Source organism: Eublepharis macularius, chromosome 17 (genome assembly GCF_028583425.1).
Source record: "Eublepharis macularius isolate TG4126 chromosome 17, MPM_Emac_v1.0, whole genome shotgun sequence".
NCBI classification, from domain to species: Eukaryota; Metazoa; Chordata; class Lepidosauria; order Squamata; family Eublepharidae; genus Eublepharis; species Eublepharis macularius.
In genome coordinates this window covers 9,637,303-9,657,500 of record NC_072806.1, presented here as the reverse complement: position 1 = coordinate 9,657,500, position 20,198 = coordinate 9,637,303, and the positions used below count along the sequence as shown (strand labels likewise).

The following is a 20,198-nucleotide window of genomic DNA, read 5'->3' as shown; positions in this document are numbered from 1 at the left end:
CAGATCCTTCTGACAAAATGTAGGCAAAACATGTAGGGATGGTCAAGTTGAATAAATTATTTTTCCCACTGCAGGAATTTTTCTTTTTCTTTGTTTATTGCCACTGCCCACTTTTTTCCTCTTCTGTATTAGCTCATCAATAAACATTACCAATCCCAAATTAATTGTAACTAGTCTAGGCTCAGCAAAGATGCCAGAGGAGAAAGATACATACCTTGCTGGTAGAATCCCCATTCTCAGTAGCAGCTGAAAATACAAACATCAGCATGTTATTAAAACTCTGCAAACACTGTTGTGTAGTCACTCTTTTGCCATTCACAGATTTTGTAGCTTGGTATAGTGGTTAGAGTGTCAGACTAGGATCTGAAAAACCCAGGTTGAATCCACCCTCTGCTGTGGAAGCTCACTGGGTAACCCTTGGGCCAATCACTTTCTCTCTCAGCCCAACCTACTTACAGGGTTGTTGTGAAGATAAAAAAGAGGAGGGGAGAATAACACTGGCTGTTTCCACTCTACTCACCTTCTTCCGCAACGCTGCGGAATGCCGCAAAAAAACTGTGGACGGTAGCATTTTCTCGTGTGAGTTTTGCGCGATGTTGTGCAAAACTCGCACGAGAAGCTGCTATCTTCCGTGTTCCGGAGGAAGGTGAGTAGTGTGGAAACGGCCACTGTAAACTGCTTTGAATCCCCATTGAGGTGAAAAGCTGGGGATGATTATCTAACTAAATAAAATCCATGCTATATATCATGGCATCAAATCCCTGAAGATGATCTGGTCACAGTCCTGGTTGTCTGGTACTTGGATGCTAATATTGATCTTATCAATGGCTTGACTGCACATGCCATGGGCATGAGTATAACATGGTGATGGTGCTGTTCTTCATAATATATGAGTTTTAATGTTTGCACTGATATTATATTGTATTATCGGTTTTAATGTTTGTATCTGTGCCATTTCATTTATTGTATCGTTTATTGTATTTTAGACTTTATTTTTAAGTGTTGGTTATTTTATATCTTATGTTGTAAACCAGCTTAAGCACCAAACATGGTAAACAAGTGATGAAGTCAAATAAATAAATAAATAAAATCCAGGCTAGAGTGTTATAATACAAGAGAGAGCAGCACTGCAACCTGTTGTAATTTACTATGGCCGTCGTCACACGGGCTTCTATTTAGCGCGAAAATGGTGCAATTTCCCGGCAAACACCCACCTTATTCCAACACTGATGCGATTTTCTCTCTTTTGCTTTGTGCTTGATAGTCACGATATTTTGCGCCTCAGTGTGAATGCCTCACATCGATGTTTTTCGCCTCGCCACGCCATAGGCCTACCCTTTTTTTCTCTCCTCAATCCCAGAATCCATTTCTCCCGCGACTCCCCTTTTTTTTGTAATAATGTCCTTATATCGCTATAACGACATCACACAATGAAAATTTTCTGCTGAAGAAAACAAGTAAAAATGACTGAATTGCCATTAGAGGAATTTTTATTTTAACCCAAAACCACACCTCGCTAAAAATGGCCGTGTTCAGTCATTTTCCAGGGTTTTTTTTTTTTAATTACGATGTTATAGCGATATAATGCCTTTATATTTTTTGCACGGGAAAATTTTAAACTCCGCAACCGTTCTATCCGACTTCCACTTTCAGTTTTGCATTACCGAGAGGATCTTAGACGCAGAAGACTGCAGCCTCATCCAGCTGACAACAACTTCAGTTGTGCACATGGATTTCAGATTATTCAGGAAATAGCAGTAGATTAGGAAGCTAATGTTATTCCGTTATAGCGGAATTAAACGCCAAAAAAAATTTTTTTTAAAGGGGGAGGAGCTGCTTCTGCGCCCATTAGAGAGAACAGAACAGAGCGCTTAGGTGTGGACAGCTGGGAGCACGAAGAAATGCGAGGTGACCCAAAGAAACATTACTGTGCCGATATCAGTGATGACGCTATATGCTGTAAATTTAACGGAACAGATGCCCGTGTGACGACGGCCTATAAGTCTAGCAAAATTTATGGTAGGATATGAGCTTTCATGGGTCACAGCTCACTTAATATTAACATTCAATTTATATACCGCTCTTCAGGACAACTTAACACCCACTCAGAGCGGTTTACAAAGTATGTTATTATTATCCCCACAACAACAATCACCCTGTGAGGTGGGTGGGGCTGAGAGAGCTCTGAGAGAGTTGTGACTGACCCAAGGTCACCCAGCTGGCTTCAAATGGAAAAGTGGGGAATCAAACCCAATTCTCCAGATTAGAGTCCCACAGCTCTTAATCACTACACCAGACTAGCTCTCTGACATCTGAAGAAGTGAGCTGTAACCCACGAAAGCTCATATCCTACCACAAATTTTACTAGTCTTACAGGTGCGTCTGGACTCTTGCTCTTTTCTACTGCTACAGAGACTAACATGGCTACCCATCTTGTTGTAATTAACACATTCAGCAAGTTCTTTTACAACTGTACTGGCTTCCAGTGGGTTTCCAGATTGAAATAAAGTGCCGGTTTTGGCCTTTAAAGGCCTAAAGTGTTTGAATCTGAAAGACAACTTCTTCCCATATCAACCAACCAGCTGAGGTCTGAGATTCATGAACAGGGCTGTCCTACGTGAACTTGACTTGTCTGAGGGACAATTGGCAAGGACTCCAGGGACAACCTGTTCTGTGGCTGCCCCCCAGGTTATGGAACACATTGACTGATAACCATTTAGGGACACCACGTTTTGTTGGGTTATTTTATTTTGGCCTCTGTGATCATGTCTTATTTTATTTTATTTTAATAAACAAGAGCAGCCTTGGGGGCTTTGATTGGGACAGGCCAAATTAAATTGGCTTTTCCTGTCCCTATGATCTCTCCTGAAATTGGGAAGTAGTCACCCTAGGCTACATATAGCAACCTCTATTAATCCGTTCTAGAAAAGGGAATTTGTATGTATTTGTCAAGGAGCATCAAAGCATCAGCTCGCTTAGCGGGAACTTGAGAAGGAAATTCCAGGATCTTGGCTGATAAAACTCTCTCTCTCTTTTGTACTGTTTATATATAAAAAAAAAGGTTCATCAATTTTGCCTCTTCTGTCTTGGGCTAAACTCTATATTATCCCTCAACAAAAGGGGCTTTTACCCTCACCACGGCAGCTCTCCATGGGAGCTGGAGGAATTCTCAAAAGAACCCTCTTGTTCCCTTTGAGCATTTCCTCGTTCGAGCCAGCGGGAGTTCCTTCGGCCTCCTTTTTAAAGACCTGTGCGGGAGCCTCTGAAGGGAACAAGTGGCTTTATTGAAGCCTTCAGAACCCCCCACCGTGGGCACAGGGGGTGGGGGGGGCTGCTCAAAGCCCCATTGTGAGAGATGCCTCTAAGCTTTTTTTTTTTTTAAATGCACACAACCAACCCAACTCTCCTGAAAGGGGCTGTAAATAATCAAACGGGAGCAGTCGCCCAAAGTTTGTGACAGCGACATTTGTACAGCACCCAAATCCGACGCTGATCTTTTCTTGTTAGAATCCCTGAACAAGTTCTGTGAAGAAAGAGGCCACGAGGAGTGATAACAACCATGGACGGTTCGGCGTCTGAAGCTGAAATCCCAAACAGGCCTCAAAGCCTCATGTGGGGAGAGCCACCCTTCTCGGGCCAAGCCAAACCACCATCTTGACAACACAAATTGGCTGCGCTACGCCACAGACAGTGGCCAAATGCCTCAGGGAGATCCCACAAAAAGAGACATTCATTCTCGGTTGTTTGAGCTAGAGGTGGGCAAAACTTCACTGAGAAAATTCAGGCTTCACAAAACTCTTTAGGCTGCCCCTCAGAATTTTGTGCAAGTGTCCACTAACTCCTGTATGGTTATGTGGGGGGGGGGGGGGGGAAGGAACTTGGACTATGAAGGGGAAAGTCAAGGGAGAAGGAAGTCTATTGGTGCCAGCTGTAGTAAGAAAGTAAGGGGAAAGAAAGTGAAGAAGAGGAAGAAGGCGGGGAAAACAGCAGGAAATAATAGGCTGAAAGGAATTTTCCTTCACAAAGGGGGTCTTAACATCCAGCTAACAACTAATTGACATCATTTTTAAAAATTCAGAAGTTCATTGATTTCCCCCCATCATTCCTCATTTGCTGCATTCCTTCATATTCTACAGAAATAATACTTAAGCATCCTATTTGTTCAAAGGTCAATTTCCAGCCTGCCTTAGCTCATGTATATAGGATCAAGAAACCAAATACTTTGATCTTGGTTTGAGGAAGAATGTCTGAATTCACTTCCATGTGAAATTTCATTGGTGGTGTTTCAATCTGCCCTCAGGACAGGTTCAGAGGGAAAAGGGGGTGGTGGTGGTTAATATGGAATAATTTTAATATGGGAAGCCTCTCTCAGAAATAGTTTCAGGTGAGTAACCGTGTCGGTCTGTACTAGAAGAAGATGATTCAGGTCCAGTAGCACCTTAAAGGCCAACTAGATTTTCAGGAGTCCAGTAGCACCAATAAATCTAACAACATTTGTGGTAGGGTAGGAGCTTTCGTGAAGGATTGGTGACTTGCGAAAGCTCCTACCCTACCACAAATGTTGTTAGTCTTATAGGTGCTACTGGACTCTTGCTCTTTTCTGCTGCTATAGACAGACTAACACGGTTACCCATTTTGATAGATTTCCAGGGTATGAGCTTGTGATAGTCAGAGCTCCCATCGTCAGATACGAGGAGTAGAAAAAAGAAGTCCTTATAATCCAGGCAGAACTATCCTCTGTCTGGGTTATAAGGACTCCTTCCTTTTTCCACTCCTCATATCTGACGAAGGGAGCTCGAACTCTTGGAAGCTCATTTCCTTGAGGTTCTACTGGACCCAAATCTTCCTCTCTCAAAAATGTCACTGATCTCACTGAAAGACTTGTGGTATTCCCTCAGTGCTCCTCAAAACTTTTGTTTGAGAAGGAACCTAATCCATTCTCTTCAAACTTTACCTGAGGTGAAGTTTCTGTGTAAACTCCAAAATGTCTCTGACCGTGGATGATGAGAGGAGGAAAGTATTTGTTTCCTCCTTTAAAAAACAAAACAAAAAAAACTCTTTATGTTTAGACCACAGACCTGTGTGGCAATAAGTTCCACTAGAACTTAGTGTGACGTGGTTGTCAGGAGAAAAGTTGCCACAAACTATCTGTTGGCACCTTGCTTTCTTTGGCCTGACCAGAAACGGTTCTTTCCAAACTGGAAGTGGTGCAAAAAAGCTGGGAATGTTCTGGCTGCTCTGCACCCTTCAGGGAGAACACTAAAAACCCACCGCACATGCAAATGGGGAGGAAAGCCAGAAGAGACCCCGGTGTGATGGCTAGCTCTAAAAAGGCAGCAATTGACTGAGGAACCTCATGGAAGTGCGGACGCTTCCAGGGAAGACTCTGAGGAGAAAATTGTGGATTCCTAGGGGGAGCACCTAAATGGTTCTGCTGAGTCAAGGAAGGTGGCCTCCACAAATATGCCCATGTGAGGTTTATCAGCTTAGGAGCTTTTGATGTTGCCTTGGCATGAGTCAAACCACAGGTCCTTCTATAACAACAACAACGTTTGATTTATATACTGCCATTCACAACTTAATACTCACTCAGAGCAGTTTACAAAGTGTGTTATTATTATCCCCACAATAATCACCCTGTGAGGTGGGTGGGGCTGAGAGTGCTCCGAGAGAGCTGTGACTGACCCAAGGTCACCCAGCTGGCTTCAAGTGGAGGAGTGGGGAATCCAGATTAGAGTCCCGCACTCTTAACCGCTACACCAAACTCGCTTTAACTCAATAATGTCTTCTCTAACCAGCAGCATCTCTCTAGACTCTCAGGCAGAGAAAGGACTTTCCCAACACCCACAGCCTGAGATCTTTTAATGAGAAATACCAAACGATTGAACCTTTCTATCTGCAAAGCACGTGCTCTGCCACTAAACCACAGCCTCAAAAAAGCAAAAAGGAAGTACACCAAACTGAACACAATTCATATACTCAATTCATATTCAACATAACTGAATATAATTCATTTATGTGTAAACAATTCATATAGTATATTAGTCCATATAGTACACAGTAGTAGTGAAGAGGAATCAACACAAGAAATACTCAGGACTTAAAGAGTCTCTGGCATCCGTATAATCGTGGCAATTGTTTGTTAAGCCGTCAGCATATAGACGAAGAAGCGAAGCAATCGCGATGTCGAGCAGAATTCCAGACAACGCCAAACAAGGGTAGTTGGAGGGGCAACGAGCAGACGCCGGCCAATTCCCTCTTCGCTCGTATCAGATTGTATCTGATCTTTCCTCAGGAGACATTCTATTCCAAATTCAAGCAGTCCTTCTCATGCTATACAGCGAAAATGTTGAATATGAATTGAGTATATGAATTGTGTTCAGTTTGGTGTACTTCCTTTTTGCTTTTTTGGAGTTGTGTTAATTGAGGAAGTCCCCCCCCCTCTTTTTTTTACTAAACCACAGCCTAACAGGCGCTCCTTGGCTAGAAGTGAAAGGGAAGCCTAGTCTAGAATAGAGATGGGCACGAACCCAAATACGAACCAAAAAAACCCCACAAACCAGCCTGGTTCATGGTTCACAAACCAGTGGTTCGTGGAAACTCGTTTCCACGAACTTCCACGAACTGGTCTACTGGTTCATTTGGTTCGTATTAAAGGGGCAGTTTAAATGCCCATTTCCCCAGGGAAATGGCCATATAAACTTTTTCTGCAGCTTAAACTATCAGCTGGCAGACAGCAGGGCCCTTTAAATAGCCCAAACCTCATCCCCCACCCCCACCCCCACACACCTTGCCCAGCTGCCCTGCGGGCCCGTGGCCTCCTCCTCCCGCGAGGGGCAGAAAGGCCATTTTTGGCCTGTTCTGCTGTTGTGTGGGCCTGCAGGGTGGCAGAGTGGGCCGAAAATGGGCCATTTGGGGCCTCCTCCGCTGCTTTGCGGGCCCTCAGGGTGGCTGGACAAGGTAAGTGTGGGGCTGGGGCTGGGGCCTGGAGTTTGGGCCATTTAAAGGGCCCTGCCACTTGCAAGCGGCAGGACCCTTTAACTATCAGCCCCCGCCTGCCAGCTGATAGTTTAAAGAGACCTGCCCCTTGCAAGGCAGGAAAGGGCCCTTAAAATTGTCAAATGTCTCTTTCCCTGATGCTGCTAAGCGGCCAGAAAGGGGCATTTAAACCCCACGAACCACGAACTGGTTCATGAACTTGCCCCAGTTCATGCCAGTTCGTGGTTCCTAGTTTGTGAAAACCCACAAACCACGAACCTCATAGTTTGGTTTTTTTGTGGTTCGTGCCCATCTCTAGTCTAGAATGAGCTGGCAGAGTTCTGAGGTAGTAAGGACACACTGCATCACTCACAAGACTGCAGGGGAAATGATATTTTTCAAAGTCGCCCTGCATTAATAATTCCCTGATAACAACTAACTTGCATAACATGTGACAGGATAGATAAGAATTTCTTCCTGCCCCATGTGCTAATTTTTTGGTTGCAGGGTGTTTTTTTTTCATGGGGAATATTAAAACATGACTCCTCACCTGTCATCTGAAGTGGTACAGCTCATCCTACCACCTCAGAATTGTACCATCTCATTCTGCTGTGTGTCTGGTGGTGGTGGAAAGTGCTGTCAAGAAATAGCCAACTTATAGAAACCCGTGCTGGGTTTTTCCAAACAAACAGACTCACCGAGGTGGTTTGCCTGGCTCTGCAACCCTGGTCTTCTTTAGAAGTCTCCCATCCAATTACTAACCGAAGCTGATCCTGCTTAGCTTCTAAGATCTGATGAGATCGAGCTTGCCTGGGCTATCCAGGTGCCACATGTCTAGACCAAACTTAAAGAATTTACCTAACCAGTGATAAGTTTAGTCCCACCCACTCCTAACCTGCTTGAGGAAAGTAGGTCAGGAATGAGCACCTGATGGATGTTACCCAGCACTCTCTGAGACCAGCCAAAGCAATCTGAGCATAACAACAGCCTATGGTTGCCAGCTTCCAAGTGGGGCCTGGAGATCTCCTGGAATTACAACTGATCTCCAGATGACCAGAGATCTCTTCTCCTGGGGAAAATGGTTGCTTTGGAGACTTTACGCTATTGCATCTCCTGTCCCCTCCTCATACCCCACCCTCAAATTTACTTCCAAGTCTCCAGGAGTTTCCAGTCCCAGAATTGGCAGCCCTACAACAGCCAGGAGGTATTACTGACTTTGAGGATCTTTCTAGTGTCAATTTGCCCACTTCTGACACCGAGTTGGCATTCATGTCGTATGTTCAAAAGCACCAGAGGAATGCACACGGACCACCAAGGCAACCAACCTTGGCTGAAGAATTCCTTCCTCCACGCCATGGCAATTTTCCAACTCTCCCTCCCTGTGTAGAAACTCTTGGCAATGGCCATCAATCAAAACAGCAAGGCTTGTTGTTTTCTGATTTTAGAACAGCCCTGGCCTCCAGGGTGAGCGAGGAAAGGAACAGAGGGCGGGTGAGGGGTTTCTCCGTGGGGGGAAATTGCATGTCAAGCTTCAAGAAATTCTACAGCACGATGAGAACAAAGCGAACTTTAACTTCTGGTGGCAATATGAGCTAAGCTAGCCCAGCCTGACATGAAGAGTGAGCTCCCCATTTTCTCTCCATTTTTCAAAGTTCAAATATGACAGATTTTAAAAGAAAACAAAGCAGTGTAAGTAAGCAACAGCGAGAATCTTTCCAGGACCTCAACTTGCTAGGCTTGGAGGAAAACCCTCTTTGACACCTGCTCCTCTGCAAGCTAAACAGCTGAATCTTTGCAAAACCTAAGCCAATAAATGAAAGCAAGACAGCTTTCAGTTGAACTCTGAATAACTTGAGCTCTCATGTAAAGAGACCTTGCAATGCACCCTTTTAAATGCCAGGCACTTCTACTTCAAGCTAATTAAAAGGTTATTATTAATTTTACATCCTCTAACATTCCCCGGATGGAATTAGGGGTGCATTTGTAACATCCCTGTAATTTCATAGCAGCTTCAAATTCTTTCCATCTCAACTATTATGCAGACAGTAGCTTCTCCTTCCTTGACTGGAAAAGCCAAAATGGTGTTTGTTCTTTTGGTTATTGCATAATAGTTTATCTGCCATTCAAAATATACACCACTGTACACTGCAGGGCACTAAAGAGCCATTTGATGCTGGAGTACTAGAATATTCTCTTGTTGCCCCCCATAAAGTGGTATTTTGAAGTATACTGCCTTGGAGCATGGAGGATCTATTTAGCCTTCAAGGCCATGAATGGACCAATCTTCCATGATTTTGTATAATCCCTTTTAAAAGCTCTCTAAGATAGTGGCCACTGGTACATCACATGGCAGTAAGTTTCAAAAGGGACCTATGAGTTGTGTGAACAGGTTCCTTTGCCCGGAATCAACTTCCCTCAACCTTATTGAGTGCATTATGGTTTCTTCTCTAGCTTTCTCCTTGATGTGCTAGATTTTTACTTGCAGGGAGTTTATTTCTTTACACAGGGAAATGTTCACAACCCCCTGCCTGTGTTCTGAAGTGGAAGAGTTCCTGAAGAACTCAAATTTTACTGAAGCTCTTGAACTGGTGTGCCAGTCCAAACCAAAGTCCATCAAAGTTCAACATTCAGTTTGCAATAACAGCCAGCTAAATGCTTCCAAGAAGCTAGTAAGCAGGGCACGTTGGGCAAAAGACACCCCCACCCTCGTTCTTTGCATCGGCATCGGTTACTAACAAATATACTGCCTCTTAGTATGGAAGTTCCATTTAGCTATCATAGCTAAATGTTGTTCACTCTTTCCCCTGAGTTTAATGCCTTTTAAAAAACATCTGGCTCTGATACCAAAAGTGAGCCAGGCTGGAAAACATGGCTGAAATAACGGAGTTTAGGGAGGTAAGACGCTGGAGGGGGGCTCCTCCTCTCCTCCTCAGAACCTTTTTAATGTTCACATTAGTTGCCCCTCACACACACACTGCTTTGCATGGGCAGACACACAGTCAGCCATGGCTGTTCCATCACACCCATAACTTGTGGCAGAGAGTTCCATTAGCTGACTGTACATCACATTACAAAGAGCTTCCTTTGGTTAGCCCTGAATCTACTGTCAATCGGCTGTGGCAGGTGACACCCATGTTCCAATATGGAACAAAGAAGAGACGGATGTCCTTGAATTCTTTTTAGCAATTGGATCACATTTGCATGAAGAATTCCTACACACAACAGCCAAGGAGATGTACTGTCTCTTTTGTATCAAAAGGCTATGCTTAACCTGGGGTTACTTCTCTGGTGTTAGCTACCTTCTTGTCATATAAAAAAAAAAAGAGCAAGTTTCAGGAATACTAAACATTCCATTCTCACCTGTCTGTTTAGGTTCACCGAGCAAAAACAGAGCTGTACCCACACAAAAGGCAACCCAGAGAGACTTGTCCATTGATGCAGGAATTGTTACCTCTAAGAAGGAAGCCCCTGTTGAAGAAAATGCAAAGGGAGTTATGAAGTAAGGCAGATCTCAGCATTTCAATGCCTTTTAAAATGCAGATGAGGAGGAATTACCTGTTGAATGGGGGAACAAATGCCCTGGAAAGATAGCACTTCAATGAAAACAGTTATGTTCTAGCATGTTGCCTGGGATGCTAGCTTTCTGCATGCAGGGAGTTTGCTTTTTTTAAAAAAAAACGTATCATTCAATCATGTGACTTCCCTGCCTGCATTCTAAACTGATACAGTCCCAGGAGGGCTGTGCCATGCCATTCTTCTGCACATGTGGATTCGCTCTTGGAAACCAGTCACAGAATCTGAGATTATCTGTAGAATGAGCATGGTATTAAAAAAAGAAGTTGTTGTAGTTACACATAGCCATCCAGCCTCTCAGCTCAGAACCTAGATTTGGGAGGGGAGTAATGGGCTTCCAATATGCTTCTCACACACAGGCCCTGAGGGACAGTTTCAAAACGGAGGGAAGGAGACACTGAGGAGGACTCTGATTGGAGAAAGGAGTTAGAACAGAAGCAAGCGAGGTAGAAATTGGTATAAAGGGGAAATTTCATCCTGTGCCTTTAATCAATTAACAGCAAAGCATGTATTCAAACCCTAAAATAAAGCTAGTAAGCATCAGTTAAAACAAAAGGAAAATAGAAATCGAACTCTACAAACGCAAAAGAATTACAATTTGGTATGACAATGCTTCCTGTGTATGCCATGCAAGGGTCAACTCCTTAGTAGAGATGAGTTTACTTCCCTTCTTCCTTTATTATTCCATGGGGGGGGGTCAACTCTGTTTTGTTTTGCCACTCTCAAATTCTGATTTAAATAGGGTATTTCTAAAACTATTTTTAGAATTCATCACTTGCCATATTTTTGGTTCATTGGTATCCCTTCCCCTTCAGTGTCACTGATGGGCACCTGGACATTGATAGAACACTGCAGAAGAGTAATTTTGATGTGATTTGGAGCACATCAAGATTATTTTTGTGTGTGGTACTGATGCTTCAATGTCCTCCTTTACTCCGGTGCAAACATCAAACAAAAAAAATCACTGTTTTGCAGTATACTGTCAATGCACATTTGCATTTCAGAGGAGCTAAAAGGACACATATTTGGAGGTCCCTGCAACTTAATTAAGCAACTCTAAGGTCTAGTTAGTATCTGGATGGGAGAACTCCCTAGAATCCTATGTAACCACCTTGAATTCCACCAGAAAGGCAGAATATAAATGTGATCAATAAAATCTTCCTGTAAGTAGAAAACTATCCCATTAGGGGAAACATTCTAATTAAACCAGTTTCCTGAGGTGCTAGTTTTCTAGTGGCAGGGAGATAGGGTTCACCTAAAGTTAGGCTTATCTCAGCATCGGAGGCAGCTGTAGGTCATAGCCTGAAGGCAAAAAGATTCAGCAACCTGGCAGAAACTAATGAGGTCTGGTCAATGCCTGGATGAGAGATTTCCTGGGAATCGTTTATGTAAGTCACCTTGAATTTCATGATGATTTCATATGTTGCGGGGAAAAGCGCTAGAAAATTTTTTAAATTTTTTTTTAAAAAAATTCAAAATCACAGTGGAAGAAAGTTGGGATAGAAATTAACACAAATAAGAAAGTGAACACAGCAAACTGTATTTACACAGCACTGTTTATAAAATTCAGAGTTTAAAAATTTGGAGGATTCCTAGTGTATCCATTACACTTGGGGTGGAAAAGACCATGTCATTCAAAATCTGGGGAGGAAATTCAGAGGAGAAGAATTTTGGAAGTACCCCTCACATCAGAAACTGGACAAAATGTTCTTGCAGCTGCCCCTGGACTCACAACAAGTCATCACCCAAAAAGGCACTTTTATTTTTTCCTAGGACTTTTGCACATTCTAGAAATGTGCAAAGTCACTCGGAAAATGTTTACTTGCCCTATCAAAACTCTTTCGGCCTTGCTTGAAATTACTTAAAGTTTCCTCCTAGGCGGGAACCTTGAAATTCTACATTAGGAAGAATTTGTGGAGACCATTCCTTTCCTTTTCAGAGCTCCTATGATCAAATGATCTTGAGCAATATCTAATAGAATAATAAATTGATTTCTAAAGGGAAATATGCTAGACAGAAATTTTGCCACCAACAAGGTTAGATTTGGATCATGTTATCTAGCATTTATTTGTGGAAACCATTTCACCCTAACCCAACTCCCAGAAGTTAGTTTAGGAGACTCTGTAGGCACACACGGGCTGTGCGGCATGTCCATGTGATGCTGGGATTGGCCAGGAAGCAACACAAATTCCAGCATCTCTGCAACACAATTATGAGGATGGGGGATACATCTAATCTCCTTCCGAGTTGCTGTTTGGATAAACCCTTTGAAATAGACGCTTATCTGTTCATAATGCATAGGTGGGAAAAAGTGGGAAAGAATCAAAATCCACTTAGCTGGGATACCTCGGCCAGAGTGCCAGAAAAGCAAGAAACTTTTTTATGAGGCCAGAAAGGCAAAAACTGAGGCATTGTTTGGGAATGGCAGGGGGGAAAGGGAGGGAGAAAGTATACTAGAGAAGCTCACTTACCGTTGGGTTTGGCTGGATAGCTCCACAGCAGGTGACACCGACAGCCCGACAAACAGCTTCTGTGGGATGCGCTGATCGATCAAATGCACAACCCCTCTTGCCCAGTTTGGACTTGGAGGAGGAGGTGGAGCCTGGCTGGGGAGGGGGCTCTGAAAGGGAGTCTGTGGGAGCTGCTGTTTCAGTTCCTAACAGGGAGAACATTTTGTACTGCCTCTTGCTCTAGCAGTCAAACCATACCCAAATCAGACAATGCTAACCTCTTATTCTAGAGTCCCAAGCTCTGCTTCTATTGGCACAGCAAGGCTTTAAATCTTATCCCTCCCCTTGACATGCTGGATTTCTTCTTGCAGGGATCCCCACCCCTCAAAAAGAGAAGAACATTCAGCCGGGCAGTCTCCTCGCCTGTGTTCTGAAGGGACCCAGACACCACATGATTTATCTGAATGTGAACATTGGCTTTTGGAGATGGGCAAACACTGTAGCATCAGGATTTAGCTGAAGAAAGAGTGTGGGATTTAACCAATATGTTCTTGCAGTTCCACTGTGTATTCTCCCAACATATGGTCTAGTTTGGGAAGTAATGCAATTCACATCTTTACCTCCCCCAAAATAGATCTCATTTAGAGATGGGCACGATCCAAAAAAAATCAGCGATCAAGCTGATCGTGGATCTGCGCCGGCGACGATCCCAATTTAACGACCCGCACCGAGCATCTCCCATTCCCAATCGTGGATCATGGATCGTGGAGGCAAAAGCGGAGGGGTGCCCCACTGTTCCCAGCGATACAGGAACAGTGGGTGATGCCGGCGGCATCTGTGTTTGTGTTTGGCCATCTGTTTGGCCGTCAGAGCTGCCTATCGGGGTTTGCAGGGATGAGATTGGAGTGCCCATGGCTACAGAATACCCCCTTCCCCCTCCCTCCCCTGGATGTCTTCTCCCAACTGGTGACTGCTTTGCTGCTCCGTGGTTGGAAGAAAGCCCTGCTGATCAAGGAAAGCTGGGCTTCCATTTGGGTTTCCAGGGTGACAGAAGGAGGGCAAACAGAGCTCAGGCATTCCCCTGGCTCCATTGCCAGGGGAATAGATTGCTGGCGCCTGAGTGTCTGGCTTCCCAATCCGAGCATGATCGCCCCAATCCAGGCCCCTCCCGATCGCTGGATCGTTGGCCGTGAACGATAACTTTCCACCGGGTCACGATCGCGCGATAGCCATTATCGTGGGTTTTTTTCGATCGTAATGCGGATTGTGCCCATCTCTAATCTCATTGCCTTTTTTTTCCCCAGAAGAGCAGCTGCAGGTAATGTGGTAGAGTGAGTAGAGTGGAGTCAGATACTACCTGATTGCATTGAGCTGCTTTATCTGTCCAGTTCAACGTGGACTGGCCTGTTAATATTTGATCACTGGTACTGGTGGCTCAGTTCACACGTGCAAGCCATGGCTTCTGTTGCAAGGCTCTCTGCATCACTCCAAAGGCAACATGGACTTGGATTTCTAGCTGTACGCTGCTTCCTGTAAGTTATTGAACTAACCCAGTGGACACAGACAGAGATTTGAGAAATGGAAAACCCATGTGACTGAGGCGCTCCTGGCCACCTGGTACTGCTCCTCTTGACCGTTCGCTCTCCCATTGACCTAGCTCCCCTCCAGAGGCCCAGATCCTAAATATATGGAAAACTTGTTCTCCTCTCACCCCCCCTTCCAAGTTTCCCATTTTGTTCCATGCTTTTCATTTGGCTCCAGTCTGTGGAATAGCTGGAACTTTGCTTTCATACAATGAGGCTTGTATTCTCCCTCCCGGGCCTCCAGGGGAGGCAAAGCTTGAACGTTTATTTATCTATTGAATTTTGATCCTGCTTTTCTTCCAAAATTAGAGGATCAACCTCTAATGCAAAGAACAATTAAAATGCAATGCCAAATGATACTCAGATGGCTCCATTTTAGCAGCTAGAGGCTGGAGGGGGGGAATTCTCAATGGAGGCTTCCCACAGCTGCTGAATAGCGACATCATCTGGGCTTCAATAACATCTGAAAATCCGAATATGATTTCTCATATCTGTCGTTTAGTGAAGCCAATCGGCTAATAAACCCTGCTAGTTTTAGTCAGGGGTTAAAGTATTTCTCTCCTGGGCAAAATCTTTCTTTTTTTTAAACACAGAAAGTTAGCATGCCTGTGTCGATCCATAAAAGCAAGCACTTAACTCCTGCCATTTGCTGAACCCTGAACTGGGGAAAGCATTTTTAAATTTTTTTTAAAAAAATAAATTAATTCCAGGCCCCCTGTCGGTCTGTGCCCCTGGCAGCTAAAAGACAGGCCAAAGCGATGAAAGTTCTGCAGTGAGAAAAGGCACCAGGTGTTTATAGGCCTTATTTTACATAATTTATTCCATCTTTGCTTGTTTGGGGAAGGAACAGGGCAGCAAAGCTCCACCCTCTCCTTGTTATAAAAGCTTGTATTATTTAGCCACCACTTCAGGATTCTGATATCGCCTACATGATTTTCAGGGCATCTGAAAGCTAGGCGAGCTACAGAGCAAGAAATCGCTCTTGCTGAAATCTTACCTCTGCCACAAATTTGCTGGAAGCCCTTTGGGGAGTCTCCCTTGATCTTAATGAATCCTTGGGGATTTCTATAACATTCAATAACATTTGATTTATATGCTGACCTTCAGGACAATTTAAGGCCCCCCCTCAGAGCAGTTTATAAAGTGTGTTGTTATTATTCTCTTAACAATCACCCTGTGAGGTGGGTGGGGATGAGAGAGAGCCAAGAGAGCTGTGACTGACCCAAGGTCACCCAGTCGGCGTCAAGCGGAGGAGCGGGGTCTCAAACCCGGTTCTCCAGATTAGGATCCTGCCGCTCTTAACCACTACACCAAACTGGATTCATATAATCATCTGCCTTCCAGGTAAAGTTACATTGTACAATGTGATAAGACGTGCAAATTGCTTTGAACACTAAGTTATGCACATCCGAAGTATTCTTCTTCCCTCTGCAATATGGGGATCGTAACAATGGTCTTCTTTAGAGGGGTGGTGTTGCCTAGCTCCAAACTCCAAATTAGGAAGTTCCCAGATTCAACCCTCATTGTTGTCCCAAACACTGAAATCCTAAACAGAGTTACTCCAGTCTAAGCCCACATTCTGTGGCTTTTCTAAGCCGGTGTGGAATTGCGGCACACTCACAGCCTCCAGATCCCCTGTAATCTCTTTTTGTTATCTGACCATCAGCCATGGAATGAATCGTCTTTGTGTTTTAAAAAAAGAAGAAATAAACACTGGAAACAACCTAAGGCTTTCAGAGGATCCACTGCAGGCTAGAAATTTTTCAGGCTTTCTGCTGCCCCCACGAATGACTTAAATGCTTTGATTGAATTATTGATTGCCAGCCGGCTTGACTCTCTATGAGAGAATCAAGGTGATTTTTTTGCCTAAATAAATGAATAAAAATTGTCATATACATTAGCTGCCTAGCTGGGTGTGGAGACCATTGAGTATCATGTAAGTAATTCATTGGATTGGATCGGGGAAGTTTTTAAAAAAAATCATAAATGCTCTTACATAAATAAGATCTATTTCCTGGATTTTCATTTTATGTATATGACAAACAAAACCAACCAAAGCTTTTCAGGTCACAGCTAAATGGCCGTAGACTTCAAGCTGGTGCCTCGCGAATATTAATTAGAGACGTTTTATTCCAATGACAATACAGGACAAATCCCGGCACATCATACATTCTTTTTTGCCCAGTCCTTCCAAGACCTGAAGGACGTTCTAGGGTCATAGCAAAAGTTACAGCAGCTCCTTATTCTAGAAAAGTACTTTTTTCAAAAAAAGTGCTGGAAAGTAGCAGTTGACGGAGGCGATGTGGGGCAGACATCTTTTCCATTTGAATTTTAGACAACACATTGATTCATACAAGCCAAGAAGAAGAAGAAGAACATCTGTTTCACTGGATGAATTCAAGCTGGTGCCAGTTCTTACCCAAAGCTCTTGAATTCAGTTCTTTGCAAAACTTTAGTCGATGAAGACTGATCTCTCTCAAATTGCAAGGCCAGGCCATGCAAACAGACGACCTATCAGGGACGTGAGATAGGTACACAAGCTAGTAGCAGAATCCTGCCGTTTTTCCTGTGGTCTCCGACCACAACTGGAGTACTTTCTGTTTCTTCAGGGGTTGTAAGTGGATATCAAACACCTCTTTTCATTCCTGTGTTGCACCAAAGCAAAATGAACTTGAGGATGCAAAATGCATCCAAATTCATTTGTTGGGTAGAGCTGCTTTCAGTTGTGCCCTTGACCATCTAGGAAGATGGATGTGCAACAGCAGCTTTCAACTGCAAGTATGAAACCCTGTAATGATCAAAAGTCTCTCTAACACCAAACAAGCTGAGGAGAAAATGTGGTGATTCTTGTATTAAGAAAACTGGAGATCAACTTTTGATGCTCCATAAGCTAAAGAATGTGGTAATATGACCTACTGGACAAGGAAGCCATACAGCCACTTCCTAAGTTTATGCTTTGAACCAATGACAAGTTGTTATCAATTTCGGTCTAGGCAAGAGATTCCAGCCTTGCTTGCGTGCCTCCTAGAATTTCTTTTCTTCAGTCTGCTCTCTGCTCTTCCCAATCCTCTCCAGGACTACCTTCAAGACACGGACCAGGAAAACGGTTAGTTGCAGTTCGTGATTCGTCACGTTTCATGAACCACAAACCAGCATGAAATTGCCCGGATCGCGAACGGATTCATTTGGTTCGTGAACAGGTCACTTCTGGGGCAGCAGAGGATCTGCAGAAAGCCCATCCCCTCATTGCCTAGGAAATTGATTGATCGGCACCAGGCTGTCTGCAGTAACAAACTGAAAAATGAACCAAACAAACAGGCCTAAAAATCATAGCGGTTTGTTGCAATTCGTCAGAAATGCCCTCTAACAAACCACTGGTTCACAAACAAAAAAAACTCCATCCTGGTTCATGACAAACTTTGGTTCGTATTTCGGTTCATGCCCTTCTCTATTCAAGACACATCTCTCAGAGCTCCTGGCTGAACACGGTCCACTTCAAGGCATTTTTTGAGGCTGAAAACCCAAATGGCACGCTTTCTTCATATACAACATAGGACAATACCCAGAAGGTAATTTTAAATGCAAACATTTAGGAGAGGGATGGTGGCTCATTGGAAGAGCATCTGCTTTGTATGCCAAAGGTCCTCGGTTTGATCTACAGCATCTCGTTTAAAAGATCAGGAACCAGGTAATGTAAAAGACCCTGCCAGTCAGAGTAGACGAGACTGATTTGGACAGGCCGAGCTGACTCAGTATAAAACAGTTTTGTATGAAGCTACTGTGGTACTGCAGCAGGCCAGAGGTTTCTCAGCTGCTATTCCTTTACCTGGAGCTTTACTCTGGGACCTTCTGTATGCAAAGAGCAGCCTTTTAGGAAATGTCACAAGAAGTTGCTTTCTACTGAGCCAGACCACGGATCCATCGAGCCTCAACATCTGCTCTCGCTGGCAGCCTTCTCCTAGTTCTCAAGTGTGAGGCTTTCCCAGCCCTGCTGAGATCCATTGAATGGAACCTTCTGCATTAAAATAACAACAACATTCGATATATATACCGTCCTTCAGGATGACTTAACACCCACTCAGAGCAGTTTACAAAGAATGTTGTTATTATCCCCACAACAAAACACCCTGCGAGGTGGGTGAAGTCTCTGCCACCCAGCCACATCCACAGTTCCTTTACTCACCTCCTGATAAATGATACATTTTATTTGTTGTAGCAAAAGGCTCTGTAGCAATGTCAGAGGACAAGGTGTACAATAAGTGAGTTGGGAAGTTTTGCAAGAGACCTCCAAGGATTAATCTCCCTGTGCAGAAAACACTGCTCCTCCCTCCACCTCCCCACTGCCGTAAACATCCCATCTATCTTTACATGGAGCACAGGCAGAAATGGAGGCAATCAGATTTCACCTACAAGAAAGGCCATCTGAAGGCAAGTTATTTTTGCAGCGGTGAATGTGAATTCAGAGTGCACCTACCAAGACTGTCCACGGTTATATCTAGATTACGGCAATGCACTCTACACAGGGCAGTCCTTGAAAAGGTTTCCATCTCCAGGATGGGAAATTCCTGGAGATTTGGGGGAGGAACTTGGAGACGGTGGGGCATGGGGAGGGAACGGAAGGGACCTCAGCAGGGTATAATGCCATAGAAGCCCGCTTTCCAAATGCAGCCATTCTCTCCAGGGGAACTGATCTCTGTGGTCTGGAGATCAGTTGTAATTCCAGGAAAACTCCAGTCACCACCTGGAAGTTGGCAACCCTACCTCCTGCCCTAGGAAGAACCCTCACTACAAATCTGATAGGCAGCTGTTTGAGTTGAGCAGCAATGAGGCGAAGAAGTCCAGGGTTCAACTCACATTGTCAACTCAGACCGTAGCAGTTGACACAATTGCAGCAGAGTTCTTGGCTTTCTTAATTGTGCTCTGAACAAAGTGGTGGCCCTCCACGGTAAGAAGGGCAAGTACAAAGCACAGTCTACTCATTTTGATGTAATGGCAAACCACAGTTTATTAAAAAGGCAGAAGTTCATCAAAAGAATCCTACAGGGCTGTCAGCACTCGCCATCGCTGCTGCTGGGCAGGGCATCAGCCGGGCCGGCCCTGACATCAGAGAGGTGCCAGGGATGCCGCAGGACCCTGCTCCGTGGAAGGAGGGGTGGTATACCTCACCCAGACTCCCTCTCAGTCCACTCGCTGGCCTGCTCAACCTGGGCTGCTCACCTTCTGCGATCTCCACCATGCCTTCCTCCAAGAACTCTTCTCCAAGTCTCTGCTCTTGCACTGTCCAACTCCACACCATCACTCCTCCTCAAACCCACCACCCCAGAGCTCTTCCCAGCCAACCTTTATAGGGCTTCCTTTCACTGCCCTGCCCTCCTTGCAGGCCCTGCCTGCCAGGCCACACCCCTCCTTGGCCTCCCAGCATTGGCCGGGGCTGTCTCAAGTGCTGCAGCTGGGGTAGCTGGCTGGGCTGCCTGGATCAGCAACAGCTGTGTCTTGTTGGCTGGCTGCCAGACCTCTCTGGCTGAGCTGATTGCTGAAGGAAGGCCCAGCAGTGGCCCTCTGGCTGGCTGCCCAGCCCTTCCCACAGAGTGCCTCCAGCAGATCCACCTGGAGG

At 44.6% G+C, this 20,198-nt stretch overlaps 1 protein-coding gene across 1 annotated transcript in view; it reads right to left on the bottom strand.

The window, feature by feature from the left end:
• LOC129344865 (probable glutamate receptor) overlaps positions 1 to 19,880 on the bottom strand; it is a 37,865-nt gene extending 17,985 nt beyond the window's left edge. Inside the window, exons 1-2 of the mRNA XM_055001776.1 lie at positions 19,802 to 19,880; positions 215 to 246 (exon numbers count right to left, since the gene is read on the bottom strand). Coding sequence (XP_054857751.1) covers positions 215 to 246; positions 19,802 to 19,880 — 111 coding nt within the window. The remainder of the gene's footprint in view (positions 1 to 214; positions 247 to 19,801) is intronic.
• Between the last annotated feature and the right edge of the window lie 318 nt (positions 19,881 to 20,198).